The 26547-nt window shown below is 46.0% G+C and overlaps 1 protein-coding gene across 3 annotated transcripts in view; it reads left to right on the top strand.

Moving 5' to 3' along the window:
- The window catches only part of DCAF1 (DDB1 and CUL4 associated factor 1), a 1932496-nt gene that overhangs the window by 145763 nt on the left and 1760186 nt on the right, over window positions 1-26547 (top strand). For all 3 annotated transcript variants that reach the window (XM_069644104.1, XM_069644105.1, XM_069644103.1), the window contains exon 5: window positions 20219-20332. In XM_069644104.1, the coding sequence (XP_069500205.1) occupies window positions 20219-20332 (114 nt within the window). The remainder of the gene's footprint in view (window positions 1-20218; window positions 20333-26547) is intronic.

The raw sequence follows: 26547 nt of genomic DNA, 5'->3' as shown, positions 1-26547 counted from the left end.
CACAAATGGATCGCAGATACAATAGACGAGATCGCCCCGGAAAAAACGTTCACCCCATCAAAAAAAAGAGCAATGGCAAAATGGTTCACCCATCAAAAAAAAGAGCAATGGCAAAATGGTTCACCCCACTATTAAACGACATGAAAAAGGAAAACAGAAAGATGGAATTGGAATGGAGGAAAGAATACAACCCAGGGAAAAAAACACTGTACCAGAAACAAATCCGTGCATACAAGAATGAAATTCAAAAGGCAAAGAAAAGACATTATGATGACAGAATCAACAATGCCACCAACACACAAAAAGAAATGTTTAGCATCATTGGGGAAATGAGAAACCCACCAGGCTGTGATAACACCCCACCCCCTCAGAAAAACTATGCAACGACCTGGCAGATCACTTACCATACAAACCATACAAAAGCGACCAACCGACCACAACATACAACCCAACGAACCCAACTCGGAACCGCAACACAAACTCCGAAGCATTCCTGAAATATCAGCAGAGGCATTCGCAATGCTGGTTAAACGAAGCAAGAAAGCGGGATCACCCATGGACCCATGTCCCCCAGACATCTACAAATCAATCCTTGCGCAAGGATCGCCAGCTGAACACTACAGAAACCTTCTTAATCTATCACTATCAACAGGGACTGTACCGAAGATCTTCAAATCAGCATACATCAAGCCATTCTTAAAAAACACAAGTGGTGACGCAGATGACCTTTCCAACTACAGGTCGATCTCTAACATCCCCTACCCAGCGAAACTCCTAGAAGCTTACGTATATAATCTAACCCAAGATCACGTAGAAAAACACCACCTGCTGGACCAAGCTCAAATCGGTTTCAGACCAGCGAGAGGAACGGAAACGGCACTACTATCCATCTGGGACGACCTCAAAACTAACGCAGACTCTAACACTACTTCAGCCCTTATTCTGCTCGACCTCTCCGCAGCCTTCGACACAGTTAACCACAACACCCTGACCAAAAGACTAGAAAACGTAGTGCATTACAGACACGCTGGACCAAATCATTCCTAGCAGACAGGACAGAAACCGTTTGGATCAAACCTTTCAAATCCACTCCACGAGTTAACGATTGTGGAGTACCACAAGGATCATCACTATCTCCACTATATTTCCACATCTACCAGTCTCCGGTCACCAGAATCTTCAAAAAATACAACATCACATGTTACAACTACGCAGATGACACTCAGATCATCTACAAAATCAAAGACACCGATGCCGACCATTCAACCCTTACCGACTTTCTAAAAGAAATCTTCGACTGGATGGATGCCAACAACCTGAAAATCAACCCAGGAAAGACAGAAATCATGATCGTATCCAAAGACCAAGAGAACGAAACCACCATCCCGTGGCCTACGGAAATGGGAAACGCACCAACACCATCGAAAGTAGTAAAAATTCTGGGAGTCCTAATGGACAACAACCTAACCCTGTAGCCACAAATAAACGCAACAGTGAAGAAATGCTTTTTCCTCCTTCGAACGGCAAGAAGAATTCTACCTTTCCTCTCCTTCGCGCACAAAACACTCACTATCGCCGCCCTAATCATTTCTAAAGTAGACTATGCAAACTGTCTCTACCTCGGAATACCTGAATACCTCCTGAAGAAACTACAACGGATCCAAAATGCAGCAGCAAGACTACTCCTCAAACTATCCAGAAGACATCGCATCACTCCAGCCCTAAAAACCCTACACTGGCTCCCAATCAAACATCACATCACCTTCAAAACAATGTGCATAACGCACAGGGCAATCAGCGGACAAGGAGCAGAATTCCTACAAAAGAAAATAACAGTCTACAAACCAACGCGAACCCTCCGATCGAGCAACGAAATCCGCCTGCAACTCGAACCAAACCTCAAGAAAAAACTTGGAGGCACCTCCTTCCACCACTTAGCCGCAAAAACCTGGAACACCTTCCCAAAGGAAATAAGAAACACTGAAGATCCCCTAAAATTCAGGAAATCACTAAAAACCTGGCTCTACAACACCACAGACTAAACCTGGAAAACTAAACTGGTAAAAAGGACAACTAAACCGAAAAGACACGGACACCCCTGACCGGGGAGAGCAAAGCCCACGGTAGCTGGACGGGTGACATCGGATAGACAGGAACACAGGCGGCACGCATAGAGACTGAGTCAACTAACACAGACAACCCCACCAACAACTTCGCCCACCCTTAATTTAATTACCGCCATGTACCACATTGGTGTGGAATTACCGAGACACTGGCAATCTCCCCCACTACCTGAGAGGTTGTCATTGGCAAGCCCACTAGAGTCTAAATGGAGGATAAGTGGAACTATCAGAGAGCATATTAGAGGCGGGGGCTAGAGGAGTATGGAACCTGCATACCAGTCAGACCCAGATCAGGACAGAGCCGCAATAGGGGAGACTACGCAAGCCGAGCGCTCCAATTCAGGATAGAGACGCAAACTAACCAACCCTACTAATAATTTCCCTTTTCTGCATACACCTCTCAAACTCCAAACGAAACACAACTAAAACCTACAGCACAACAAACCGCACAAACCTCACTACATGGCAACAACAAAACAAAAACACACATAGCCTTGCACAACAGTACACGACGACTACCGGCCGCAAACACCCCAGGCCCAGCCAACGGACCCACCGGGCTGAGGCCGGCAACAGCACATCACTGCTCTCTTGCACTTTTCCTGCTTCCTCCCACTAACCCATCCTCCCCTCCTCTTTCAGAGCCGCCAGAGCGCCAAGGGACCACTACGGTGGTGATAGTGCGCGGTACAAATGTCTTTTAACATTAACAGCCGTTTTAAAAATCTGTTTTTCCTTGACTGTGGAAAGTGCAAAAATCATGGTTCTGAAACATCACAAGAGATCCAACTTCCTTGTTGGGTGTGAAACATCACTGAATATAAAGAATTCTCCTGAACACAATGTCAGCAGAAACACATTTTATCAGAAGAAAATCCACATTTAAAGATGCTTGCTTGAAAGAAATATGTCAAAAATGGGCGCAGTACTGTTACTCACCTGTATCGGAGGATGACGATTTCTTAACCTGTCATTTTTAAAGTTGTACTTAAAATCTAAGAATAGAAAAGAAGAGACTTGCCATCAATTTCAATATAGGTTGCCCCTATTTAATTTCTATGTTGAAAAAGACTGGAATTGAAGATATGTTTGCTTGTTTTAAAATTTGTAATTTTAATTTCCACAAAGAACAATGTCACAATTTACTGTAAGGTAACCTGATTCAGCTAAACTTCAAAGAGGTTTCCCCCACTGAGGAACACACCACCCTTCCCCTTCCCACCAAAAACACAGGAAATCTCATTTGAATGCTAATGAGGGGAGGAGGGGACTTGCTCTGCTGTTCTGAGTGGAGACAAAGGACTCCCTTAAACTGAATGGAAATGCTAATTCGGGTGTGAACTGAAACCAACTGCCCAGGAAGACAAGCTCATGTGACTCTCTGGCCCAGCCAAGACCTTGGAGGTGGAGACGAGCAGTTTTGTTGATTCAGAAAGCACAGAAAATATTTGAGGAAAAGACTTATAAAAGATTGTACCGAACTGGCAAAAATATGGAATTTAGAGGTTATTAAAATGCAAATATTGCTCACAAGTAGAAACTACTCTGGAATTTGTGCGATGTTCAGAGACTGAACTATCAAAATGTGGACATTGTAGCAGTTGTGATAATGGGAAAAATATGAAAATGTGCAGGAATATGCTCAGATGGTATGTACATGTATGTGGAAACATTTGTACAGATTTAACCCTGAGAAACCAACCAAAAGCGTGAAAAACGGTCATTTGTGAACCGAAACTCTTAGGAAATTGAAATATAGATAGATTTTCTGGGTAGAAACAAAGGGGAGGATTCTTCTCTGGACCATAAACGCAGTGTTACTCGTGATACATTATGACACTCTGTTCCTTCTCAAATCAGAGGAGAGGGAATTCTCTGACCCGTCAGATTCTTAGAGGGTTGGGCATAGTATAATCAGCCTCCCCCACCCCCTTTGAAAATACATAAATAGGGACTGTTGAGGGCACAGAGACACACATATATTCACCCATCAACTGATCCACTGGCGAAGCACTCTGCAGGAAGAACCCATATCCAGGCTCCAGAACCCATATCCAGAACCCTGAAGCAAAAGACCCAATCCAAAAAGCTGAACCCTTCTCAGCTGGTCTTTAAAATCTTGCAACCTGATTTAAACTCCTAACTTCCAAGGGGTACATCAAATCCAACAGCTTGGCTGTGCTGTTTTGCTGCTTCTGGTCAAGAACCCTTGCTAGAACCCAGAGATCCAACCAGTAGAGCAGAGCTGTAACCCAGAACCAACCCGTCAGATCCAGTCCAAGAGGCTGCGCAGAGTCCAGGTGCCCTGAATCCTGACCGGTGGCGAGTGAATTCCAGTCCAAACCTTTGACCAGATCTTGACGGGCCTATTCCATTCCAAACCATAGTTGTGAGTATTTAGCATAGAACTGTCCATAGCAAATCTTAGTTTAAAGTTATCCTATCCAACCCATTCCAACATATCCAGAACTGCATTGTAGAATCTCGTGTCCATCCTGAATCCTTCTCTCATCCATATAATCCTGTGATAATTGTAGTGATAATCATCTTTGCGCTAATATATATTTGCTGGAGAAAGGCAAATGTCTCAGGCAGATAGAAACCATCCGGAGGCGCCTCTGGATCGGTGGCTGTGCTGTTGTGTAGCTTGTGGCTCCATAGACTCCCTAGTGTTAAGAAATCTTTGTTCCTAATCTTCAAAGCGCATCTTTCATTTGTAACACTTGACTCTTTTTGAGAAAAATCGACCTTTACTAAAACCTCTAACTTTTGAACCGTACATGCTAGGAACAAGATTTAAGTGTCAAATTGAAGCTAACATCCTCAGCTTTCAACCACACTCCTACTCCCTATAGTTTTTCCGAACTCTCTTCTGCGTTTGCCGCGATTTCGCATTTGGCTCAATTTCACCACATGTAAAAAACAGCTATTCCTTGCATTCAACCTCTGAATTTAGTTTCCTATCTGCCAGTCATTCAAACATCATTGCTAGTGTGCACCTGAACCTATCCAAAGCGGCTCTCATTAGTTCTGAATCCAATTTAGCGAATTAAAATCATTTGTAGCATTTTTCCCATTAATTTCAAACCAAAAGCAATTGACCTGTTTTAAAATCATTCCTGTTCTCTAAGCTTGTTGGGGGAATTGGGATTGAACTTTCATTTATTGATTGTACATTCCTGAAACCTGTGTGCCTCATTCCGTCTCTTCATCTTGCATATTAGGGGGGGATTGAGTAGTATTAGGGGGAAAGAGTGATTATATTGTCTTTGATTGAATTCATATCAAGTTTAATTTCTGTGCTGCATCAATTCATATCATTGCATTTCATTGAACCCACATAAAGTTTCTCTGCTGCATTGTTCTTGCATTCATACTCCTATTGATTAAAGAGATTGTTGATGATTGTCATGTTACCCATTGCTGACCATTGTATAAATATTAATAAGTGTGATATTTAGATATTCTTCATAAAAGTGAGATATATTGTTCAATTCATCAAATAAATCCTTTAACTTTGCAAAACAACCTTCTTGGTTCAGTGAGACCGGGAGGATTCAAAGAGAGGGGCGTGATATAAGGGTACATCATCCAGAAATAAAAACTTTTGACATAAAAATATATAATAAGGGTTTCCATTGGGCATCCCACGCTAGGCATTGACTTAGGTGGAGTGCTGGGTTGAAACCACTTACACAGGTAGTTTGCTTATGTTCTAAATTCAATCATCTTGACTGTTTTAAAAAGTACAGTATTGGTGTTCTCTAGTGAGAACCCCTGTGGTAAATGTAGCTATGTTTCTGAGGCTTGTGGAATCTGCTTAGATCACATGCTGTGTATAGGCCTACATCTAGTGGAAGCTGCAGAGTATTGCAGTTGAAATTCAAAAAGGGACCTCGACAGGGCGTGCCAGTAATACTATCCCTAGTGTGTGGTCCACTGTACCCATGGTCTTTCACACGTCGAGGTTCCTCAGATAGTTTTTTTCCCCCATCGTAGACGGACGCTATTTCGCTGAGTTTGCCATTCAGCTTATTGCCATTGATTTATTATCAATTACTGATAGCTTTTCTTACCGACTATTGTACACCATCCCATATACTTGGGGTCCCGCAAGGCTCATGCATGGCTCCCACCCTCTACAACAAGGCCACTGTTTAAAATCTTGGACTCTGTGGGCATCTCATATACGAACTATGCAGATGACACCCAGGTACTCATCGCCCTCTCGGGTGATTACTTGTCCGACCAGAACACACTGAACTCCATATACACCACAATCCAATCATGGATGGCAGAAAATTGGTTATGACTCAACAGTGAGAAAACCGAGCTCCTGCTGGTTGGCTCACCCTCCATCCTGAGCAAGTTGGACAACCAATACTCTTCCTTTACCATTGATAATAACCCCATCACCTTGTCCCCATCCATCAAAACTCTAGGTATCTACCTTGAACCGGACTTGACCATGAACAGGCAGGTTAATGCCATAGCTTCCACGTCTGCCTACCATTCTAAACTTATCAACTCAGTAAGACCCTTTGTGTCCCAACAGAATTGTCTTACCGTCGCCAGGGGCATTATTGGCTCTAGGCTTGATTGCTGTAATGCTCTTTTCATAGGCACTTCCAAGAACGTGGCCAAGCTTCAAATTGTTCAAAACAACACTCGGGGCCGCCACTGGCCTTTCGCGTAGAGAACATATCGCAGATCTTAGAAGACATGTCCATTGGCTGCCAGTTAAGGAAAGGATCAACTTTAAAGCCCTCGCACTGACTCGCAATTGTCTCCATGACTTTGCCCCACACCACCCATAAACCATCCAGATCTCCCTATTCCAACCTGTTATCTGTTCCTAGAACACGCAAAGCCTGTGCTGGCTGCTCCAGCTTTTCTAGTGGCCCCCACACTCGGGAAATCCCTTCCACCCCACATCAGGATTATTGAATCCCACTCAGCATTTGGAAAGGCCATCAAAACAAACCTTTGTTTGACTGTACAATCCTGGACTTTGTGATATGTAACCTCTGATTCTGCAATGTAAACAAGTTTTCACTTGGTGGCTTCTTTGTAACCCTTAATCAAGCCCTCTTAAGCTTTGATATAGCGCCTGGATGCCTTTGGGCTGTAGCGTGCTCTACAAATCCAAATAAATAAATCAATATTGGCAGAGCCCGTTCCCTCCCCAAACCTGGGGCAGTACGGTTTGCCTGCCCCTAGGGAAGGGGCAACAACAAAAAGAAATCTGCTCTGCCGAAAGACTTGGGGTTACCGGAATCGCCCCTGAATTGATTACCCACAATCCCTGACAAAGGGAAATTTGTGTTTTTCTTTTTGTCCCCCCCAAATTTCAGACTCTGTCGGGGGTTGTGGGTAATACATGCTGGGCCAATTCGCGCAAGTCATCCCTCTGTGGACTCATGGGGTTCCCTGTTTTCCTTGGTGGTTTCGACACCCTAGGCCCAAATCTCTAGGTTGTCCACATGAGCAAACTTCCTGAAAATCTGCTCTGCCGAAAGACGTGGGGTGGGGGTGGGGGTGGGGTTGGGGGGAGGGTGGGGGGGTGGGAGGGGTGGGGGATGGGGTGGGGGAGTTAACAGTGTTTTAGGCTTTTCCCTTTGCGCCCAGGTAGGTGCACCACACATGTGAGGTACCGTTTTCGTCGGGACACCTGTGGGAACGCAGTAAGGTAGGACATGTGGTGTTGGCAGCATGTTTCGGTGGGTGGCTAGAGTGAAATGTCAAACTGTGTTTTGTTTTTTTTTGTCATTTTCCCGGAATTTCCCCCAAACTATGGAATTTTTTCCCTACATATTTGTTGCTTGACCTGCGCAAATCAGCCCTCCATAAACTTGGAAAAAAATGCCAAAATCGCCTACCTGTCACAAAACAGCTGGTTAGTATATCAAAAATGTTGGTTTCCACTCAACCTGTTCTCGAAAGCCTTGAAAATGGGGAATTCAGGACAGCAGACCATTTGTTCCTAGCTCTTACAAGGAAAACACCAAAGGCTTCTTTGTACATCATTTTATGTGCATTTTCTGAAAAAAACCAAACTTTTCTCCCTTTTTGGTTATTTTCTCTCACCCCCCTACAGCAAACTAGGATTCCTTGGTGGCGTTACGACCGCCTACATGTGTGAAAAAAGAGGGCCAAATTTGGCTGAGATATCTCTTGTAACAAAGTTACAAGGGATTGAATGGCGAAATACGGAAATCACCAAAAAAGGCCTTGGCACTGGGTGAAACCCATGGCAGTTAAGGGGGTTAAACCCAAGACAATGAAGGACCGCTTAACCAAACACTGGGCCACCACGCCATGCAGGTCGAGGCCACCATGGTTGTGTAAGAGACTTTCAGTGATGACAGCAATGCCGCGGTATCCAAAGGCGACAGGGATACTCCGTTTTCCAAAGCACAGGCCCCTGGCCCCATCAGACAAGGCGGCGGCCTTGTTACAGGGACGACAACCGGCGGCAAAAGCGCTCACGACCCCGTCCACTAAGCACAGAACCCACGGCCGAGACCCGATACGTGTGTCGGACAAAGGCCATCACACGACGTCTAGGGAAAGGTCAGTGGATTCACTGTCCTCTGGGCACTCCAGATCGCCACATGAAAGACCCCGACTGTTGAAAGACAAAAAAGACGTTGTGAGCCAAACCATTCCCGAGAGTCGCACGTCGGCAGACGAGACTCCCGATTAGCCCGCCACCGAAATTCGATGTTCTTCGTCAAAGTCATTAAAAAACCCTATACAGGCGGGACTAGCCCATTTGGTCAAAAAGCATGTTCCAGAGGGCCTAGTTAAAGGTAGGGAGTCTAAGAAGAAGTCTTCTCAGACCCCTCATAGGTATAGGTCCCAGCAGGATAGGCCTTCCCAGGATGATAGGCACCCTCACAAGGGGTAAGGACCCACAGGCGCAAGATTCCTTATCTTCAGCCCTAAAGAAGGCCCAGCCTTCATCTCGAGTCCCGTCCACTCCACAAGATCAGGGACTTCCTATTAACCCTATGTCCGTTCCTAGCTCTGCCCAATGGTCATGTGAGGATATTAATGGGGTCATGAGGAGGATGACCTTCATGGAAAACCTTTATGAAAAAGACCCTAATTATTTCACCAGTTTCCAGTCCACCCCTCCCACAACAGCAGCCTCTGGTTCTCACATCCCTGAACCCCCTTCTAAAAGGTCTTGCCCCGATAACCTAGTGCAAGACCCTGCATTCATTGACCTGTACGACCAGGACACTGACAATGAGGACCTCTATGCATATCAAGAGGCAGCAGACCCTTACTATGGGGATGATGATGATGAGGTTGATCCAGACATGTATGCCATGGATTCTCCCGTCAATCAGGATTCTCCTGTGACGACTCACCCATTGATAACCAGCCACTACTAAATGACGTGCTTTTCAAGTCTGCTGAACCTTTCCAGATAGCAACGTAGGAAACTCAGCGGGACAAGGATTTTGTTGATGACTTTTTCGGGGAAAAGAAGGCTGTCACTCAGTTTATCCCCCTCCTGCGGTCTGTTCAGCGAAAAATACAACCCTCGCTGGAAACATCTAACCAGACACGGGCGGTTAGCTCCTGCATAGAAAAGCTTTTCAGACCTGCCCCATCAGACCCCCCTATACATCAGGGGACAACTCGAGCCTGACTCTCTCGTTGTGACAACTACGAGGAAGAGAGCTGGTACACCTCTGGCCTCCTCCTGTGGCACCTATGGACAAGGAAGTAAAAGCTTGTATATGATAGGGAGTAAAGTGGCTTTTTCCGCTGCCTTTCAGGCCAGAATAGCTAATAACTCCACCCTTTTAGCTGGTTACAACTGCCATAAGCGGGATGCAGTCTCAGCTTTTGTTTTCATCAGCTCCTGAACCCCTCAAGACACAATTGGCCCTTGTGGCTTCAGAAGGCAGGACAGTTTCAAGCTGTCTGTTAAAGAGTAATCTTGATGCCGCAGACACCGCTGGCAGAATCATTGCAGAGGGAACTGCAAAAGAAGAGTATGATGCAATGAAGTCATTGGGCCAGCTGACTAACAAACCCACTGGCCAGAGGGGCAACAGTCATTTTCATCGCTCACACAGACAAAATTCCCAGAGGGGTTCAAACTACAATCGGAATCGGGGAACAATCAAGGCCAGGCCTCTCAGAGTTATCAGACGTCTGCGTAGATCCCGCCGTCGGTGAAGGAGCTCCTCCTCTAGAGGTGGTACCCCACCTCCGAAACAGTGACTGCCTGCTTCAGTTGCCCTCCCATGCCTCTCCACTAGGAGGGCACATTTCCAACTTCACCCAAGCATGGGAGGGAATCACCTCAGACAGATGGGTGTTGTCCACCGTAGCGGGTGGATATTGTATAGAGCTCCTCGAGCGACCCTGGAACCATCCCCCACGCCAGAAAACCCACTCCAAAGAAGACCAACGCATCCTCCTCGAGGAAATCGCCAAGCTGCTCCAAAAGGATGCCATAGAAATCGTCCCGGCCAACCAGGTAAACAAGGGTATTTATTCAACCTACTTCCTTGTGCCAAAGAAAGATCTAACAATGGGCCCAGTATTAGATTTATGCCCTGCAAACAAATATGTCAAGCCACAAAGGTTACGCATGACTACGCTACAGGAGGTAATCCCACGCTAAAAAGGGGGGGGGATTTCATGGCAACACTGGATATGAAAGATGCCCATTTTCATATTTCAATGTTCCCAGCGCACAGAAGATTCTTGCGTTTCAAGATGGGGAACCAGCACTACCAATTCAAAGTTCTGCCCTTCGGAATAGCATCTGCTCCGAGAGTATTCACGAAGGTACTTGAGGGGAGGCAATCTCAGTGTACCCTTACTTGGACGACTGGCTGATTACAGGGGAGACTCCCTTAATTTGCAGACCAAACATTCAAAGAACTATCAATCTTCTCTTTCAATTGGGCTTCTTCATCGAAAAAAAATCTAGCCTAGTGCCAAGCACAACCAAACAGTTCCTAGGAGCTGTTATGAACTCACAAGAGGGGTTGGTCTTTCCGTCGGAGGAAAGAGTACAAAACATGTTACTGCAAATACTACATTATCAAGCTGGCTGACAGATAAGCGTAGGCAAAGCGATGAGTTTGCTAGGCATGATGGCATCTGGCATGATGGCATCTTGCATTTACCTGGTACCAAACACGCGCCTGCGCACGCGACCCATGCCGGAGTGGTTGGCAAACAGTGGTCTCGGGCAAGCGGTCAGAGGGACAATCTAGTGTTCGTTTCGCCAACACTAGTACAAAATCTTTGCTGGTGGACAAGAGAAAATCTGTTGAAGGGGAAACCCGGATTGTGGAAGGAAGTGCAAACAATTGCCACGACGGAGGCCTCACTGGCTGGGTGGGGGGGGGCTCATTACCTTCATCGCAAAGCTCAGGATATATGGTCTCATGCAACAGCACAGAACCACATCAATCTGCTGGAACTACTGGCATTGTTCAAGGCCCTTCAGGCGTTAGAGTTTCACCTAGCAAACCAATCAGTGCAAGTCCTGACCGACAGCAGTACAGTGATGTTTTACATCAACAAACGGGTGGGGGGGGGGCACACATTCTCTGTCCAGGCTTGCCAACAAATTTGGAGATGGGCACTCAAACGGAAAATATTCCTATTGTCACAGCACGTTCCAGGGGAACTCAGCTCTCTGGCAGACTCACTGAGCAGAGATCCCCTACCAGAGGAACACGAATGGCGACTACACGCAGAGGTTGTAGAGCACCTCTTCTCTCAATGGGGTTCCCCCACAATAGACATGTTCGCTACAAGTGAAAACAGTCAATGCCCAGACTTTGCATCCAGGTTCCCCCAGCCAGGCTCCAAGGGGAACGCCCTATGGATGAACTGGTCAGGTAAATTTGCTTGCACTTTCCCCCCCCCCCCCCAACACTTCTCATGAAGAAGGTGGTGAACATGATCCACAAGGAACAAGTGACACTCATCCTAGTTGCTCCTATGTGGGCAAGACAACGTTGATATCCACATCTGCTCAAACTGCCGATGTGCGATCCCATCAAGCTTCCGTGCCTGACTAATCTGCTCACTCAGCAACAGTGCCCCCTCAACCTCACTCAATGAACTTGGCAGCATGGCTCCCGAAGTCATAGAGTTCGGAAATCTTAACCTACCACAGAGGTTTATGGATATCCTGAAGGAAGCATGAAAGCCTAATGCTAGGCACTGTTATTTCAACAAGTGGAGGAGATTTGTAATTTGGTGCCAGTCTAAACAAATTAACCCCATAGAATGTACACCATCCCACATTCTAAATGATCTGCTCCACTTGCTAGATTCAGGGTTAGTCTTCAACTCTTTAAAGGTCCACCTGGCAGCCTTGTCCGCCTACACCACCTCCCACAATAAGGTCTCATGGTGAAGTTGCCCGTCATCAAGGCATTTATGGAAGGAGTAAAGAGACTCCATCCTCCAATTTCAAACCCGCCGCCAGGATGGGATCTCACTGTTGTATTCGCTAAGCCCTTTTCGAGCCGATGCATAAGTCGAGTCTTAAACACATGACTTACAAGACTGCCTTCTTAGTGGATATTACTTTCATACGAAGAGTTAGTGAAATACAAGCATTGTCAATGCATGATCCTTTCTTACCATACACAAGGACAAGCTGGTTTTATGTACTCGCCGTAGGTTCTCCCCTAAATTCATCTCTTAAGTTTCACGTAAACCAGTCTATGGAGCTACCGGCTTTCTTTCAGAACCCCACCAGCTCAGCTGAGGTAAAACTCATCTCACTAGATGTGAGGAGGGCGGTCCTTTACTATGTGAACAAGATCAGACTGCTAAGAAAAACAGACCAACTGTTTGTCTCCATAGCACCAGGCAGAGAGGGAGACTGCATTTCCGAGAATGCCATCTCCAGATGGCTAGTCAGATGTGTTCAACTGTTCTATTCTTTATCAAACAAGACACTGCCTTTCACGCCTATCGCTCACTCCACAAGGAGCACAGGAGTCACTCTGGCTTTCATTGCAAATGTCCCTCTAAACCTCATTTGCAAAGCAGCTACATGGATCTCTTTACACACTTTCACTCAGCATTACTGCATTGACACTCATTCCAAGACAGATACACGGGGGACAAGTGGTTCCAAGACATCTGTTCGCCCATGACCGTCTCACATTCCACCACCTTCTCCTAACACTGCTTGCTAATCTATGCACAGCAAGTGATTTAAACAGATGCCACAAGCCTCAGAAGGGATACATTACTCACCGAATTTGTATTTGTGATGCTTGTATCTGCTTAGATTCACATGCGCCCACCCTTCCTCCCCTCAGAGACAAGGCGCATGGATGCTTATGAGCTTGTCTGATACGTATCTGCTTGGATACAACTGTACTCGCGCTTCACTTCATGCTACCTCATGTCAGAAATACAACCATCTGAGGGACCTTGACGCATGAAGGACCATGGGTACAGTGGACGTCACACTAGGGATAGTATCACTGGCACGCCCTGTCGACGTCCTTTTTCGAATTTCGAAAACAACTGTAATACTCTGCAGCTTCCACTAGATGTCAGCCTATGCAAAGCCTGTGAATCTAAGCAGATGCAAGCATCAGAAATACGATTACGGCGGTAGTGTATCCCATATACTAATTGTGCGATATTAATAATTACCTATTGTTTTTATTGCATAGAATGTATTCAGGCGTAGTATATAATACATTTTTTTCTACTCTTCGGTCTTATTGGTGTTGAGCGCTCTGTAAGCGTCTCATTGAACCATTTTACCAAACTCTCAATTCCTGAAGTCTAAACCTTACTGCTCAGCTATTTTACGTTCATAGAGTTTGGCTAGACCTAATTGTCTTGTATATTTAATAGGGTGGTCTCCAAGAGCCCTCCCTTAAGACTGGTTCTGAAAATCCATCTTAAAATGTTAACGCCTGTTAGGGATAATTCTCAGAAATGTGCCAATTCCCTCTACCTTAGACTCCCTCAGCAACTGCGCTGGATTTTGAGGGTTTGCTTTTTTTTTTTTTTTGACCCTTTTTCCCACTCTCTCATGTGTTTTGATGAGTGTTTTACCTCTTTGTTTCTTTTGGTTATGGAGTCTAAAAAACTCCCTAGGCATCATATTTTACAAATTGTCACACAGCACCTTCAGTGCAGTGGCACAGGGATGTCTTATAGATTCCCAAAGGTTTAAACTACCTTTTCTGGGATAAACTACTATTTCCCAGAGGAAGCAAAGTGAAATTGACTTTGCTAGTGTTTTACATTCCTAGACCCAGCACACCCTATTTTACAATAGAGTGCTGGAGGGGTTACCTGGTTTCCCCGGGTCTAGTTACTCATGTTGAAGTCAAATGCTACCATTTCCTCCTAGAATGGCTGGTGGCAGTGGTTTTACAACAAACTACCATGATTTAACCTGACCGCGAACTGAGGAATAGCTTCGGTAACTTTAAATCACGGAAGCCATATTTTTGAAGATGGCGCCGAAGCCTCCTTTGTTAAAACAGGTCCCGGTCTTCTTTTTTCGCCGTTTCTTTGTGGAAAGGTCCTTTTTGAGTTTTTCTCTGCGTGCCAAACCAGGTTTGGTCTCTTTATTAATTTCGCCTTTGGAAGGCTTCTGTAAAGGAACCAGCCTCTGGCTCCAGAGTGTCTGGGATAGGCAGGAAGTGTGGCAGGTGCCCGAAACTCCCTGTGCTTAGTCTCCTAGGAGACCCAAATGCACACTCTGGTGTTCGGCTGAATGTCCGGCAAGGACAGCCACCCTGCTGGGTGAGTGGCAGATATGCTGGAATTAATGGGAGAGAACGGAATAAAAGGCAAGTCTTTTGGCTTGAAAGGTAGAGTCGACCACTGGACGAAGGAACTGAAGAAGAGCTTGAAGAGGACGCCTCCTGCAACTCCTGGACTGTTGGTTTGCCCGGTGAAGCCCTGCTGTAGTGCCAATATGACAAGTTCGAATCGACAGAGAAGCCCCTGCAAGGACGACTTCTCCCTTTGAGTTGGTGGGACCAATCAACTCCTAAGTAAGCCACCTGGACACCCATCTCGATGCTGGTTGAATTTCCTCAGAGTTGCTGCAGGAAACCGAAGAGCCAGGGAGAGGGACACTAGATTGTGTGCGTTGCTTGTAAGCTGGCCTAAAGCTTTTGGAAGATACTCTGGACTCCCACGAAGTAGGACCGACCAAGCCTGACCACCCTCTCAGCTGAGTGTGGGACCCCAGAAGCAAGGACAGTCCATCTCGATTGCCAGGAACCGCATTTTTGCTGTTGCGGTAGCTGCAAAACGAAACGGCCACTGAAAGTGAAGTTTGCCAGTTGCGAGCTGTGATCGTACCAGTGCAGGAGTCCCCCGTCATCCTCCCTCTTGTCCCCCCCCCCCCGACTGAGGCCCAGGAACAGTGAGACCTGCAGGAACAGAAGTCATCAGCTGCATCTTTTTCTTCATTCAAAGGTACTGTAAAATAAGACTGAGAGAACTTACCTCTCAGGGTGAAAGTGCATACACCTTTTGCAAATTTCAGGCCTAATCAGCTTGTGACCCAACATATGATTCTTCTTTTTACAAACTACTTCTGAGAACTTGTGCAGAGACTTTTTCATCCGCTTACCAGAATTGCTTTATAGTATACAAGACTTTATCCCATTGACTTTGGCCTAGCCTATTGAATTGAATAACTCTTCTGGTGAACTCTAAAAGTACTTACACTGTCTACAAATAATTGTGGTTTTTCATGTTCTAATATTCTATGCCTTTTACCCCTCTTTTAAAGTATTCTGAATGCCAACATTAAGGTATTAAGTTCCTCAGCACCCTTGTTACTAACGTCACTTGTGTGTGGGGGTCTTGTCTGATTCAGAATGTAGAGTATTGAAGTATATTTGTGTTATATTATTGCCTCTTTCTAATGAATGTTTTATAACTGACTGTTAAATAAATTAATAAGTATTTACACAAGAAACCTTGAGTGTAAGAGTTTATTTGAACCATTGTACCTGTGAACCTCTGTGTAACATCACTACTGCTCACAGTCCCCTCTTGAAATACGCCTGGCCGCTCAACACGCTACCAAAACTGTGCAGTACAGACTTATACCAAAGGTTGGTTTGCTTACACCTGTAGTCCTAGTTGTTTGTAGTGTTCCCAAAGGGTACTGCATACAAACTTTGCCTAACAATGTCGCATTAGCAATATCGAAGTATGTCATCTGGTTGAAAGAGTCATCATATATTTTGAGTTCATATCGCCAGTTTATTTTAACATGTCATTTTAAGGGAGTTACCCACAATTGAGGAATGTTCTAGATTTCATGTTGTAACACCTACATTGACTATTGTAAATTTTTTTCAAGTCAAATCTCATTATGGTTACGGTTCAGTCAACTTGGTTTTTCCATGAGCAGAAACACTCTGGGCATAGGTGCAAATGAGTACTGCAAATGTCATCTTCTTTCTTTCCTAATGTAACCTTTCAAGTGTACACCAATCCCAAACCCTTAAAATAGGGTTTTGGCTAAGGAGCAGTGTTGGTAATTTGGTTACTTTTTTTCTGAATTTAGAGCAGATGGTCCTTTGGGCTTCTTTGCCACAGCCAAACCATAATACCTCCTCTGAAATGGAATCTGTGTTATAAGTTCAATAAAGAAACACCATCTCAGGAACCATGCTCCAATTAGTTTGAATGTCTGGTATCATTTCTAAAAATAAATGTCAAGAATTCAGACTTTCACCTTGCTGTATCCACTTCTTTATTGCCAAGCTCATAGTCTCTTCTTGGTGCTGGGAACACTTCCTTTGATCTGCTTCCAAATCCTTTTAAAACTGCCTCCCCTCAAGATACCTCCAAAGGGTACCTCGTTTAGCTCATGTATTGCCAAGTACTTTTGAATATGCTTGCTGAATTGCATTGTATCTGATTATTTGCTGCTCGCTTTCACTCTCTCACCAGCCCTTACCTTGTAATGCTGTGAAGAAGCTGGTAATGCAGTTTGGCATGTTACAACACTTTAAAATGTGTCCCATTGTTACAAGTATTATTCTTTTCGTAGCACATCCTTTTAGACATTTTAAGTATTTGACATTCAAACAATGTTCATCCTAATTCTCTTTGCTGAAGCCTAAGATGTGTTTGGTAGTCCATTTAGGGATTTTCACTATGTTTACATGCACCTGACTGCTATTTGTGGCATATTCTTCAAGTATATGAAAGTAACATTGTTAGCATCCAGTGCGAAGCCTAGTTCCCAAATCATCATCCTGGGTGACTTCAACCTGGGTTACTTGGACAAGAATGACACCAAAGCCTCAGATCTTGCAAATGTCCTGACTGATTTCGGCTTCACACAACATGTCACAGAGCCCACCCACATCAAAGGTCGTACTCTTGACTGGATTGCCGACATGAACTGTGCCCTTAATGATATTACTGTTTCCCCCTGCGCTTGGTCTGACCACCATCTTATTTCGTTCTCTATTAACACTAGCCCTCCTGAGGACACACAAAACCTCGCACCGCCCTCGCGCACACGGAATAAAAAAGACATCACTGTTGAGAAACTCTTACCACTCATCCTCCCATTATTGCACGCAGCTTCAGAGTCCTGCACTGACCCCACAGCATTAGTAGACACTTATAATCGTGTTATGCTAAAAGCCCTTAATACTATCGCCCCTATCAAACTGCGTAAACAAAAACCACGGACCCACTTGAACTCTTGGTTCACTCCGCAACTACGTGACCTACGCAAAGAAAAAAGAAAAGCAGAGGCCTCATGGAAAAGTATCCCCTCCCTGGCCAACAAAAATAATCTTACGCTAGCCACCCTGGCCTATAAAGAAGCCATCCTTGCTGCCAAAAAGGAAGCTTATAATAAAAGAATCACCCAAGCCCGCTCTAACACTAAGGAACTGTTTAAGATACTTAAGGAACTGGAGTCCCCTATCGCTCCTCTCAATAAGTGTACCCCTGACACTGATTGGTGTACAAACATCCAAAATGCTTTACTAGACAAAATCACCACTCTCCAAACTAAAATCAAAGCAAAAAAAAACTACCTCTCAAGTTCAACGAGCACCACCCTGAATTATAAAATACAAGCACTCAATCACAACTTCAAACCATTCAGCTTCTCTCCCCTCTCCATCAAGGAAGTAGAAATCATCATATCTAAACTAAAACCTTCCAATTGCCAAGGTGATGCATGCCCCGCTGTCATCATTAAGGAAGCCGCACCCAAGCTCGCCCCATTTATTACCTCCTTCATAAATGCCTCCTTTGAATCAAGCACCGTACCTGACAACCTTAAGGATGCCTGGGTCATACCATTAATTAAAAAAGCCAATCTTGACCCCAGCAACCCTTCAAACTACAGGCCCATCACCACTGTGCCTTTCCTGCTTAAAATCCTTGACCGCGCAGCCTATCTCCAAATCCAGGAGTATCTCGAACGCAACAATCTACTAGGGCTGAGACAATCTGGTTTCCGTCCCAGGCATGGCACTGAGACAGCTTTACTGGACCTGAAAACCCAAATCGAGGACCTGAAAGACAAGGGCAAATTGGCACTCCTGCTCCTCCTTGATCTCTCAGCTGCCTTCGACCTGGTTGACCACCAAATTCTCTGTCATCATCTCAAAATCGCCGCCCACTTCTCGGAAGCAGCCACTTCTTGGATCAGTTCATTCCTTGCCAACAGAACCATGAGGGTCTTCTCTCCACTAGCAGCGGCTGACCCCTCCCACGTCCCCTGTGGAGTCCCACAAGGATCCTGTGTATCTCCCACCCTTTACAATGTGTTTACTAAACCACTCTTTGATATCCTTGATTATCTGGGTGTCTCCTACACTAATTATGCGGATGACACCCAGATACTCATCCCTATCACTGGTGATTTTGTAACCGATTCAAAATCTCTTAATACGGTCTACTCCGTCATCCAGGCCTGGATGGCCAATCATGGGCTCTGCCTTAACGACGAAAAAACAGAGTTAATCATCCTGGGCTCCCAAACTAAACTCTCGAAACTTGACGCCAACTACAATTCCTTCACTATTGACGGGATTGACATCAAAGTGGCCAATGTCACCAAAACTCTAGGAATCTACCTTGATTCTACCCTGTCCCTCACACGACAAACCAATGCAGTTGTCTCTGCATCGTCCTACACCTGCAAATTGATTACAGCCTGCAGGCCATTCCTGACTCCAGACAATTGTCTGACCCTCGCGAGAACCCTCATCTTATCCAAAATAGACTATTGCAATGCCCTATACCTTGGGACGAGCCAAAGAAATCTGGACAAACTACAGGTCACACAAAACAACGCCATTAGGGCAGCATTCAACATACCTAGACGGAATCATATAGCCACTATCAGACGCAACATCCAGTGGTCACCTATCTTGCACCGCATATCACTCAAATCACTTGTGCTCACACACAAGGCACAGAACAATGCAGCTCCAGCCTACTTAATATCACGTTTCTCGCATCACACAGCCACCAGACCCTTGAGAGCTGCCCAGGCGCACACTTTGGACATCCCCAGCTTCAAATTACGCTCGGCAGGAGGGTCAAGTTTTCCGGTCCTTGCTGCCAAGCTCTGGAACTCACTCCCCAATGCACTAAGGAACATTCCGCTTTGCCACGTATTCAAAACCAAAGCTAAACTTTGGTTACGGGAACAAGACATCCTGTAAATTTGTAACTGCTCACAGCGCGTACCCTTCTACTGTAACCTTGGGTACTGCTACTTTGTTGTTATTATCTATGTCATTTTCACCCGTTATGTTATACTGTATCATTGTCATTTTCACCGTTCATGTTATACTGTATCACTACCTATGTAACTGTTAACCTCTTCTCCTGGAACCTGTAACTTCTCCTCTGCAACTTGTAACTGCCTACTAAACATGCGCCCGCAAGCCTCCGGGCAAGGTGCGCAATACAAATAAATAAATACAAATAAATACAAATAAAGTTCTGTTACATTTTCTTGTCACTTTGCTTTTCGATTTTTGTCAGCGGCATGAAAAGCTTTTGCCTTGTCCATTGGCTAACCACCTACTTCTTTATTGTTCTTCCAGCTAGTGAATGCCTATGTAATGACCAGTCGAGAACCTCCTTTGAATACTGCTGCCTGCCGACTCCTTCTGGATATCTTGCCTGGGCTGGAGACTGCTATAGTGTTTCAGGAAAAGGTAGAGATTGGATACCTGTGCGGTTGGACTGGGTATATATCATGCCATCCACTCTGTGGTAAAGTTGTAAAGTGTATTCACTAGGTCTGCTTGGCATTTAACCAATTTGCTATCATGGCTTGTGACCGCATGTCCAACTATAGCGAGAATTATGGATAACCGTTATTGTCTTAATCTGAATTTTCTGTTTTTGCACATGAAATATGGACTTCAATTTGCAAAAGCTCTATGCCAAGGGTAAACATTTCAAGTTATAAACTACTAGTGAGGCATAGTCACTCGCCGCCTCAATTATCCACATATGCACATCACTCTATTTTTTACTCGCACCCAAGTCAATTAACACTAGCCATTGGCAAGTACAAACTTTGAGGCCTGCTCTCTGCTTTGTTTGTTATTGTATTATTGTATTTGATACGGTGATAACCTCCTGTGGCATCTCAATGTGTGACCTATTTAATGTAGAATCTGGCAGAGTTCAGGATATACATATAACTTGGAAGGGTCTTGGAGCTGAGCATGGAGGTGTTGTATAATTCACCAATTCAAGTAATTTCTGCTAAAGTGTTGAATAACCGTACTTTTCCTTCCTACAGACTTTGTCTGATGTGACTTTACTAAATTAATGAAACTATCATTTCTCTGTAACAAATGTGAGTGCCCGGCACTACAAGTGATATGGTAGAACTGTTGGTGTAATTTTCTGTAGCAATTTTAAGCGCAAGCAACTACTAGTGAATAATTCCTATGTGTGTTGGTTAGTCTAAATCAGTATTTAGCATGGGGTCTGGCATGGATTCACATGCTCATGAATATTCCCCGTCAGGAATCCTCAGTAAACGAAAAAACAGTTTCACTTTTGCTTACAAACTGTCTTTCTGCTACACACCAACCACTGAGCTCTGGGTCATACTGCCCCCAGACATTGACTGCATTCTCCCTAAACCCCTCCTCTGGCAGCCATCTTCAGATTTTTACCGCACCTTCAAGTGTTGGGAGTCCTTGTGTTTTTCTCTGTAGCTCATCTACGATTATTCTTGCTTTTTCGGTTAAAAGTTCGATTTTTGTCAAATAAGAGCCGTGTGCTCTTTCTTTTCTTTGACTGGCAAGCAGGGATCCGTTTGTCAGCCTTTTCATCACCCCTCAAGGGCAAGAATCATCGAGTTTCATCCAAGATTCAAGAAGGCCATCGGGCTTACACAACACGTCGAAGGGGGAAGAAGCACAGAGGTTCTTTCTTCAAGCGTTGCTACAGCTGCGGCCTAACGAACATGTTTGTGGAGGACAAACACTCCGTGCTTCTACCCGGACCACAAGGAGGTGGATTGCGAGATTTGCCTGGGATTCACCAAACGCACCATGAAGGATCAGCACAGCAGATTGGCGGCGTGGCTCAATGCTAAGGCCTTTACTCCAGGCGGCAATCGGGGGCATGCCTTACGCAGGACAGGCTGGTCCAAGGAGCCGGATCATAAGTACTTTGAGGTCGCCCCAACCGTGGGGGGTCCAAGACAAGGCCAGGCACATAGTGTCTGTTTCCGTCGGGGTTGCTGTGCAAGCGGGACCCGCGACGAGCAGTGCGCGATTGACATCTCCTACTTCCATCGCAAGCCAACGCTCAAGCTCCTCCTCGAAAAGGAAGTTGGCTACCGCCGGGAAGCTCAGGTAGAAGGTGGAGAAAGCCAAGGCAGCTAGCAAGGTGACCGACCTGCCCTTGGTGGCCCAGGAGAAATCGTCCTTGTCGATCGAGCTGGTGGCGGCCGCCCTCTCGAAAATTAAGGGGGGCTGACCCGGTCCAGGGACCTGGTTACGCCCTGAGTGGCCCTTCCTCCCAGGCACAGGGGTTAGGTAAAGATTTGGGGTAGTACCCTTTGAGTGCACTACAACATCCTTAGCCTCCTGGCAATAGGACACAACCTTTGGTGGAAGTCTGAACTACACAGGTTGGTAGTGCGACTGAGCAGCCAGGCTTATCTCAAGAGGATGACAATGTGAGCTGTAGGGAGTTTATACAAAGATTCACAGTGACAAGTATCCAAATAAACACTTACACTCAAGGTTTCTTGGTTAAACAATTATTAATTTATCAGTCATTTGAATAAGCCACCTTCAGAAGGGAGCAATATAATAGCAACACACAAATACCTCCAAAAAGACACACTCTTAGTTTCTAAATCAGCAAACACCCATTGGGGATGGCACACACACTTCCTACACCCTCAAGTTACTTAAATAGCTAGGACACTGTGGACATTAATATATTACTGTGTATTAATAGTATTCAACTCTGCCTTCCAAGCCAAAAAGCCTTGCGTTTTATGCAGGTTTCTCCCATACATTCCAGCCAAGCTGTCCGTCACCCAGCAGGTTGGCTTTCCTAGCCAGACAGCCAGCCGGCCAATCACCTAAGAGTGCATTCCTGTCTCCTAGGAGATTAAGCACATTGAGCTTCAGACACCTCGCTCACTTCCTTCCCCCACCAGACACCCTGCAGCCAGAGGTGGGCTTCACTCGTGAATCCCGCCAAAGACAAAGTGAACCGAGTAAATCTCAAGAAGGACCTTTCCACAGAGAAATGGCGAAAAAAAGACGACCAGGGCCATTTCGACAAAAATGCCACCCACGGGTGCTTTACTGCTGCTGCGAACGCAACTCGCGGTAAAGACACACCACAGTAGAAAAAAGTAAAGCACTGCCATCAGCCATTAATCATAGAAAGGGTAACCTAAAAATGTGTACATGAGAAGTTAGACAAAGGGGATACTAAGTAACCCCTCCAGCATCCTATGGTAAGATGGTGTGTGCTGGGTCTAGGAAGTTACATATGTTAGTAAAGTCAATTTCACTTTACTGCTCTTGGAAACAGTAGTTTATCCAAGAGAAGGTATTTAAACCTTGGGGAAATCTGCAAGACTTCCCTGTGCCACTCCATTGAAGGTGCTGTGTGTCACAATGTAAAATGATGCCTATGGAGTTTGTCGGACTCCAAAAACCAAAAGAAACAGAGTTACAATCGCATTAAAATACATGTGAGAGTGGGGGTGGAAAGGGTCTCACTCTCTGCAGGTAAAAATGAAAAAGTCCTAGAGTCGAGCAAAAGAGCTGGGGGTCTCTAAGGTAGAGAGGAATTAGCAGATTTCTGAGAATTCTCCCTAACAGGAGGTTTCAGCCAAACCAGTGGCGAAGACACCGGAGAAGAAGATGCCAGCCCTGAGCGCTGGCGACTCCCCCTGACCCCTCCTCCTCAGGAAGCAAAGGATATTTCTTCGTCCGACGACTAGGACATGGATTCCATTCACACGGTCGTAGAGGATGTGGAGAACAACGGTGAACCCATCGAGCGGGACGACCAGGGCAGTGCCGACGTAGGCGCTCGGCCCAGCAGGCCTACTCCTCCTCAGCCTCCCTCTAGGGCTACAGGGACGGATACAGAGATGACCGACACGGATGACAGGGGAGTACCGCCCCCACCAACCAGCCCCTCCCCCCCGCCGAGGTTAATTCCACTCCATGGTCACCCCGCGCGTCAGATCTTCCAGCTGGCGCCAGACGAGACCAAAAATTAAGGGTTCCTGTATCGGCGCAGAGACCAAAAGGAGGACCATTCTGGCGTTACCCCTCCTGGACGATGTCTGGGATGAGGGCCTGGCGCTGCTGAAGAACCCTGCCTCCTCCTCCGTGAAAAGAGACCAGCTGGAGAAGAAATACCGGGCGCCAGAGTCTGCGGCCACAGCCATCACCAGACTCGGTGGTCTCGGCAGCTGCGCAGAAGAAGTCATCCTCAGCCTCTGTTCCCCCGAACAGCGAGGGTAAGAAGTTGGACGGCGTGGGTAGAAAGGTCATCTACTTGGTGGCTACGATGGTCAAGGCAGTTAATGCTTCAGCGATCCTGGCCACGTATGACTGGGTATTGTGAAAAAAAAATGGCCCCACTACTGGAATTCCTCCCCGAGGACAAACTGGTTGAGGAGCTGGAGATCGTTCAGGAGGGCGAGGCGGCGTCGGACCACACCATCCCCCTGGCCCTGGACATTGCGGACACTGGGTTCCACCAAATTGGTAACAGGGGTTTGCCTCTGTCGTCGTGGCTGCTTGAAGGCCACCAACTTTAGGCAGGAAGTTCAGATGAGGATCCTGGACATGCCGTTCAACGGGGACAATCTCTTTGGAAAGGCTGGCGATGAATCGCTACAGACCATCAAGACCGACGCAGAGATGGATCGTGCCTTGGGCATGCTGCAACAGCACTGTCGGTCCTTTTGTTCCTCAGGAGGGAAGTCTGGCAGATCATCGAAAGGTTTTGGCAGAGGATCGTCCTTGTACCGCCAACCCTCCCGTTCCTCGACCCAGGATTTGTACAGGGGTCATTTCAAGGCCTTCCGAGGTGGCAGCTGTCGCCAAGGCTCCCAAGGCAGCGCTCAGGCCTCCCAGCAAGATTGAACCGGCCAGAAAGTCGGGGTCCCCGCACCCCAGTGGGAGGCCGGCTGGTGAACTTCATCAGCGCATAGGAAAACATCTCCACTGATCGATGGCCGCTGGATGCTCTCGCCCAAGGACACACTTTGGAGTTTCAGCAAAAGTGTCCACGGATATCACCGGTGGCTTGGCAGGAACAACACATTCCTCAGCTGCGGCTGGAGGTTTGTGCTATGTTAAAAAAGTGGGCGATAGAGCTAGTTCAAAGCAGCTCCGGGGCTCCAGAGTTTACTCCAGATACTTCTTAGTAGAAAAGACCGGGGGCTGGAGGCCCATTCTTAATCTACGACGGTTCAACAAGTACATCAAGTCCCAAAAATTCAGGATGGTCACGTTGCAGCACGTGCTCATCCAACTGGAGGAGGGAGGCTTCCTGTTTCCAGAGCCCATCTTACCAGTAGGCGGTCACCACGGAGGCTTCACTTGGAGGGATGGGGCGCTCACACCGTACGTCTCCACGTCAGAGGCCTGTGACTGCCGGAGTAGAGGGACCCCACATCAATCCAGACAGGATTTAGGATAAGAGGACTCCTCCTACAGCTATTTCTTCAGATCAGCATTGGAGCCAAGCATTTTAGAAGAGCAGCAGAATGAAGATCTGTGAATGACTTTCAAAGAGACCTGGCATTCCTTCCTACATTTGGCCCAGTAAAGTACTGCTGGACTACCTGATCTGTGAAAGGCCCTCTGCGATGCCTCAACCCTTCGACTCGTGGGACCAACCAGTGTCGACGTATTTGAGGATCCAGCTGTTTTGACTGAAGTGTCCCTGGACCACCCAGTGGACTGACCGGCTCTCCAGTGGGCTACCTCATTTGAATCATCGCCATTTCACTTTCATCGCCAGAACTTTGGTGGTCACCAACTGATGGTAAAAGTCGCCTTCCTCCCAAGTTTGTTTCCCAGCCTCAAGGGATACTTCTTTGGAAGGTCTTCAACAAGGATTGGAAAGAGGCCTGTGGTCACCTTCCCCCGCCTGGTGACATGTCCTGAGGAGGTCTGCATCGATGCCTTCGGTATTGCTTCTCTGCAAAGGGTTGCACTCTTCTCATGGAACTGACCGAAAGAATCCTTGCACCCGCAACACCTGGGCATCTTCTACTGGATACATTGGTGGGGAAAACCTACATCGAGCGGCCCCCATTCAACATGCCTAGTCACTTGGGAAAATCTGAGTTAGGGGGGGTAAGTAATTGCAATGCATTCACATCGACCTCTTCTCCTTAAAATAAACGTTAGAATAAATGTTAGAATCAACGTTGGTTTTTAGATTCCATCGCTTTTTGATCGTCCGATCTAAAAGCTTTCATCTGAAAGATAGGAATAATATTTTACATACCTGTAACCTGTTGAAAATCTTCTGGAACATTTTCACCACCACAATTCCTACATCTGCCCCCTGTCCTAAGAAGAAGCTTTGTGACTTTTGGGCATGAGGCCCCATATATGATGGGGATTCGATTTATAAAGTGAGGGCATAATTCTTGTGAACTGGTTTCATTCTACTGCATCACTACTTAAATTATTTTAGTTGTCCAAGTTATTGTATGCATTCCTAAAAACCTAAAGGCGTATATAGGTTTGATAATTGAGCATTTTTATTTTGTTACCTACTTGATTCACTTTTCTGGATTTTGAGTCTATAAGAGTATTTTTGTACTTGCCTGTCTAAATTGAATTATTGGGTGCTTCACTGTGTGGACTCATTGTGGACCCCTGGCCCCCACTCACTTTCACCA

The sequence above is a fragment of the Ambystoma mexicanum genome, chromosome 2p (genome assembly GCF_040938575.1).
Source record: "Ambystoma mexicanum isolate Mex_15411 chromosome 2p, UKY_AmexF1_1, whole genome shotgun sequence".
NCBI classification, from domain to species: Eukaryota; Metazoa; Chordata; class Amphibia; order Caudata; family Ambystomatidae; genus Ambystoma; species Ambystoma mexicanum.
Note: the sequence above shows the minus strand (reverse complement) of the source record. Positions and strands in the feature narration are given on the sequence as shown.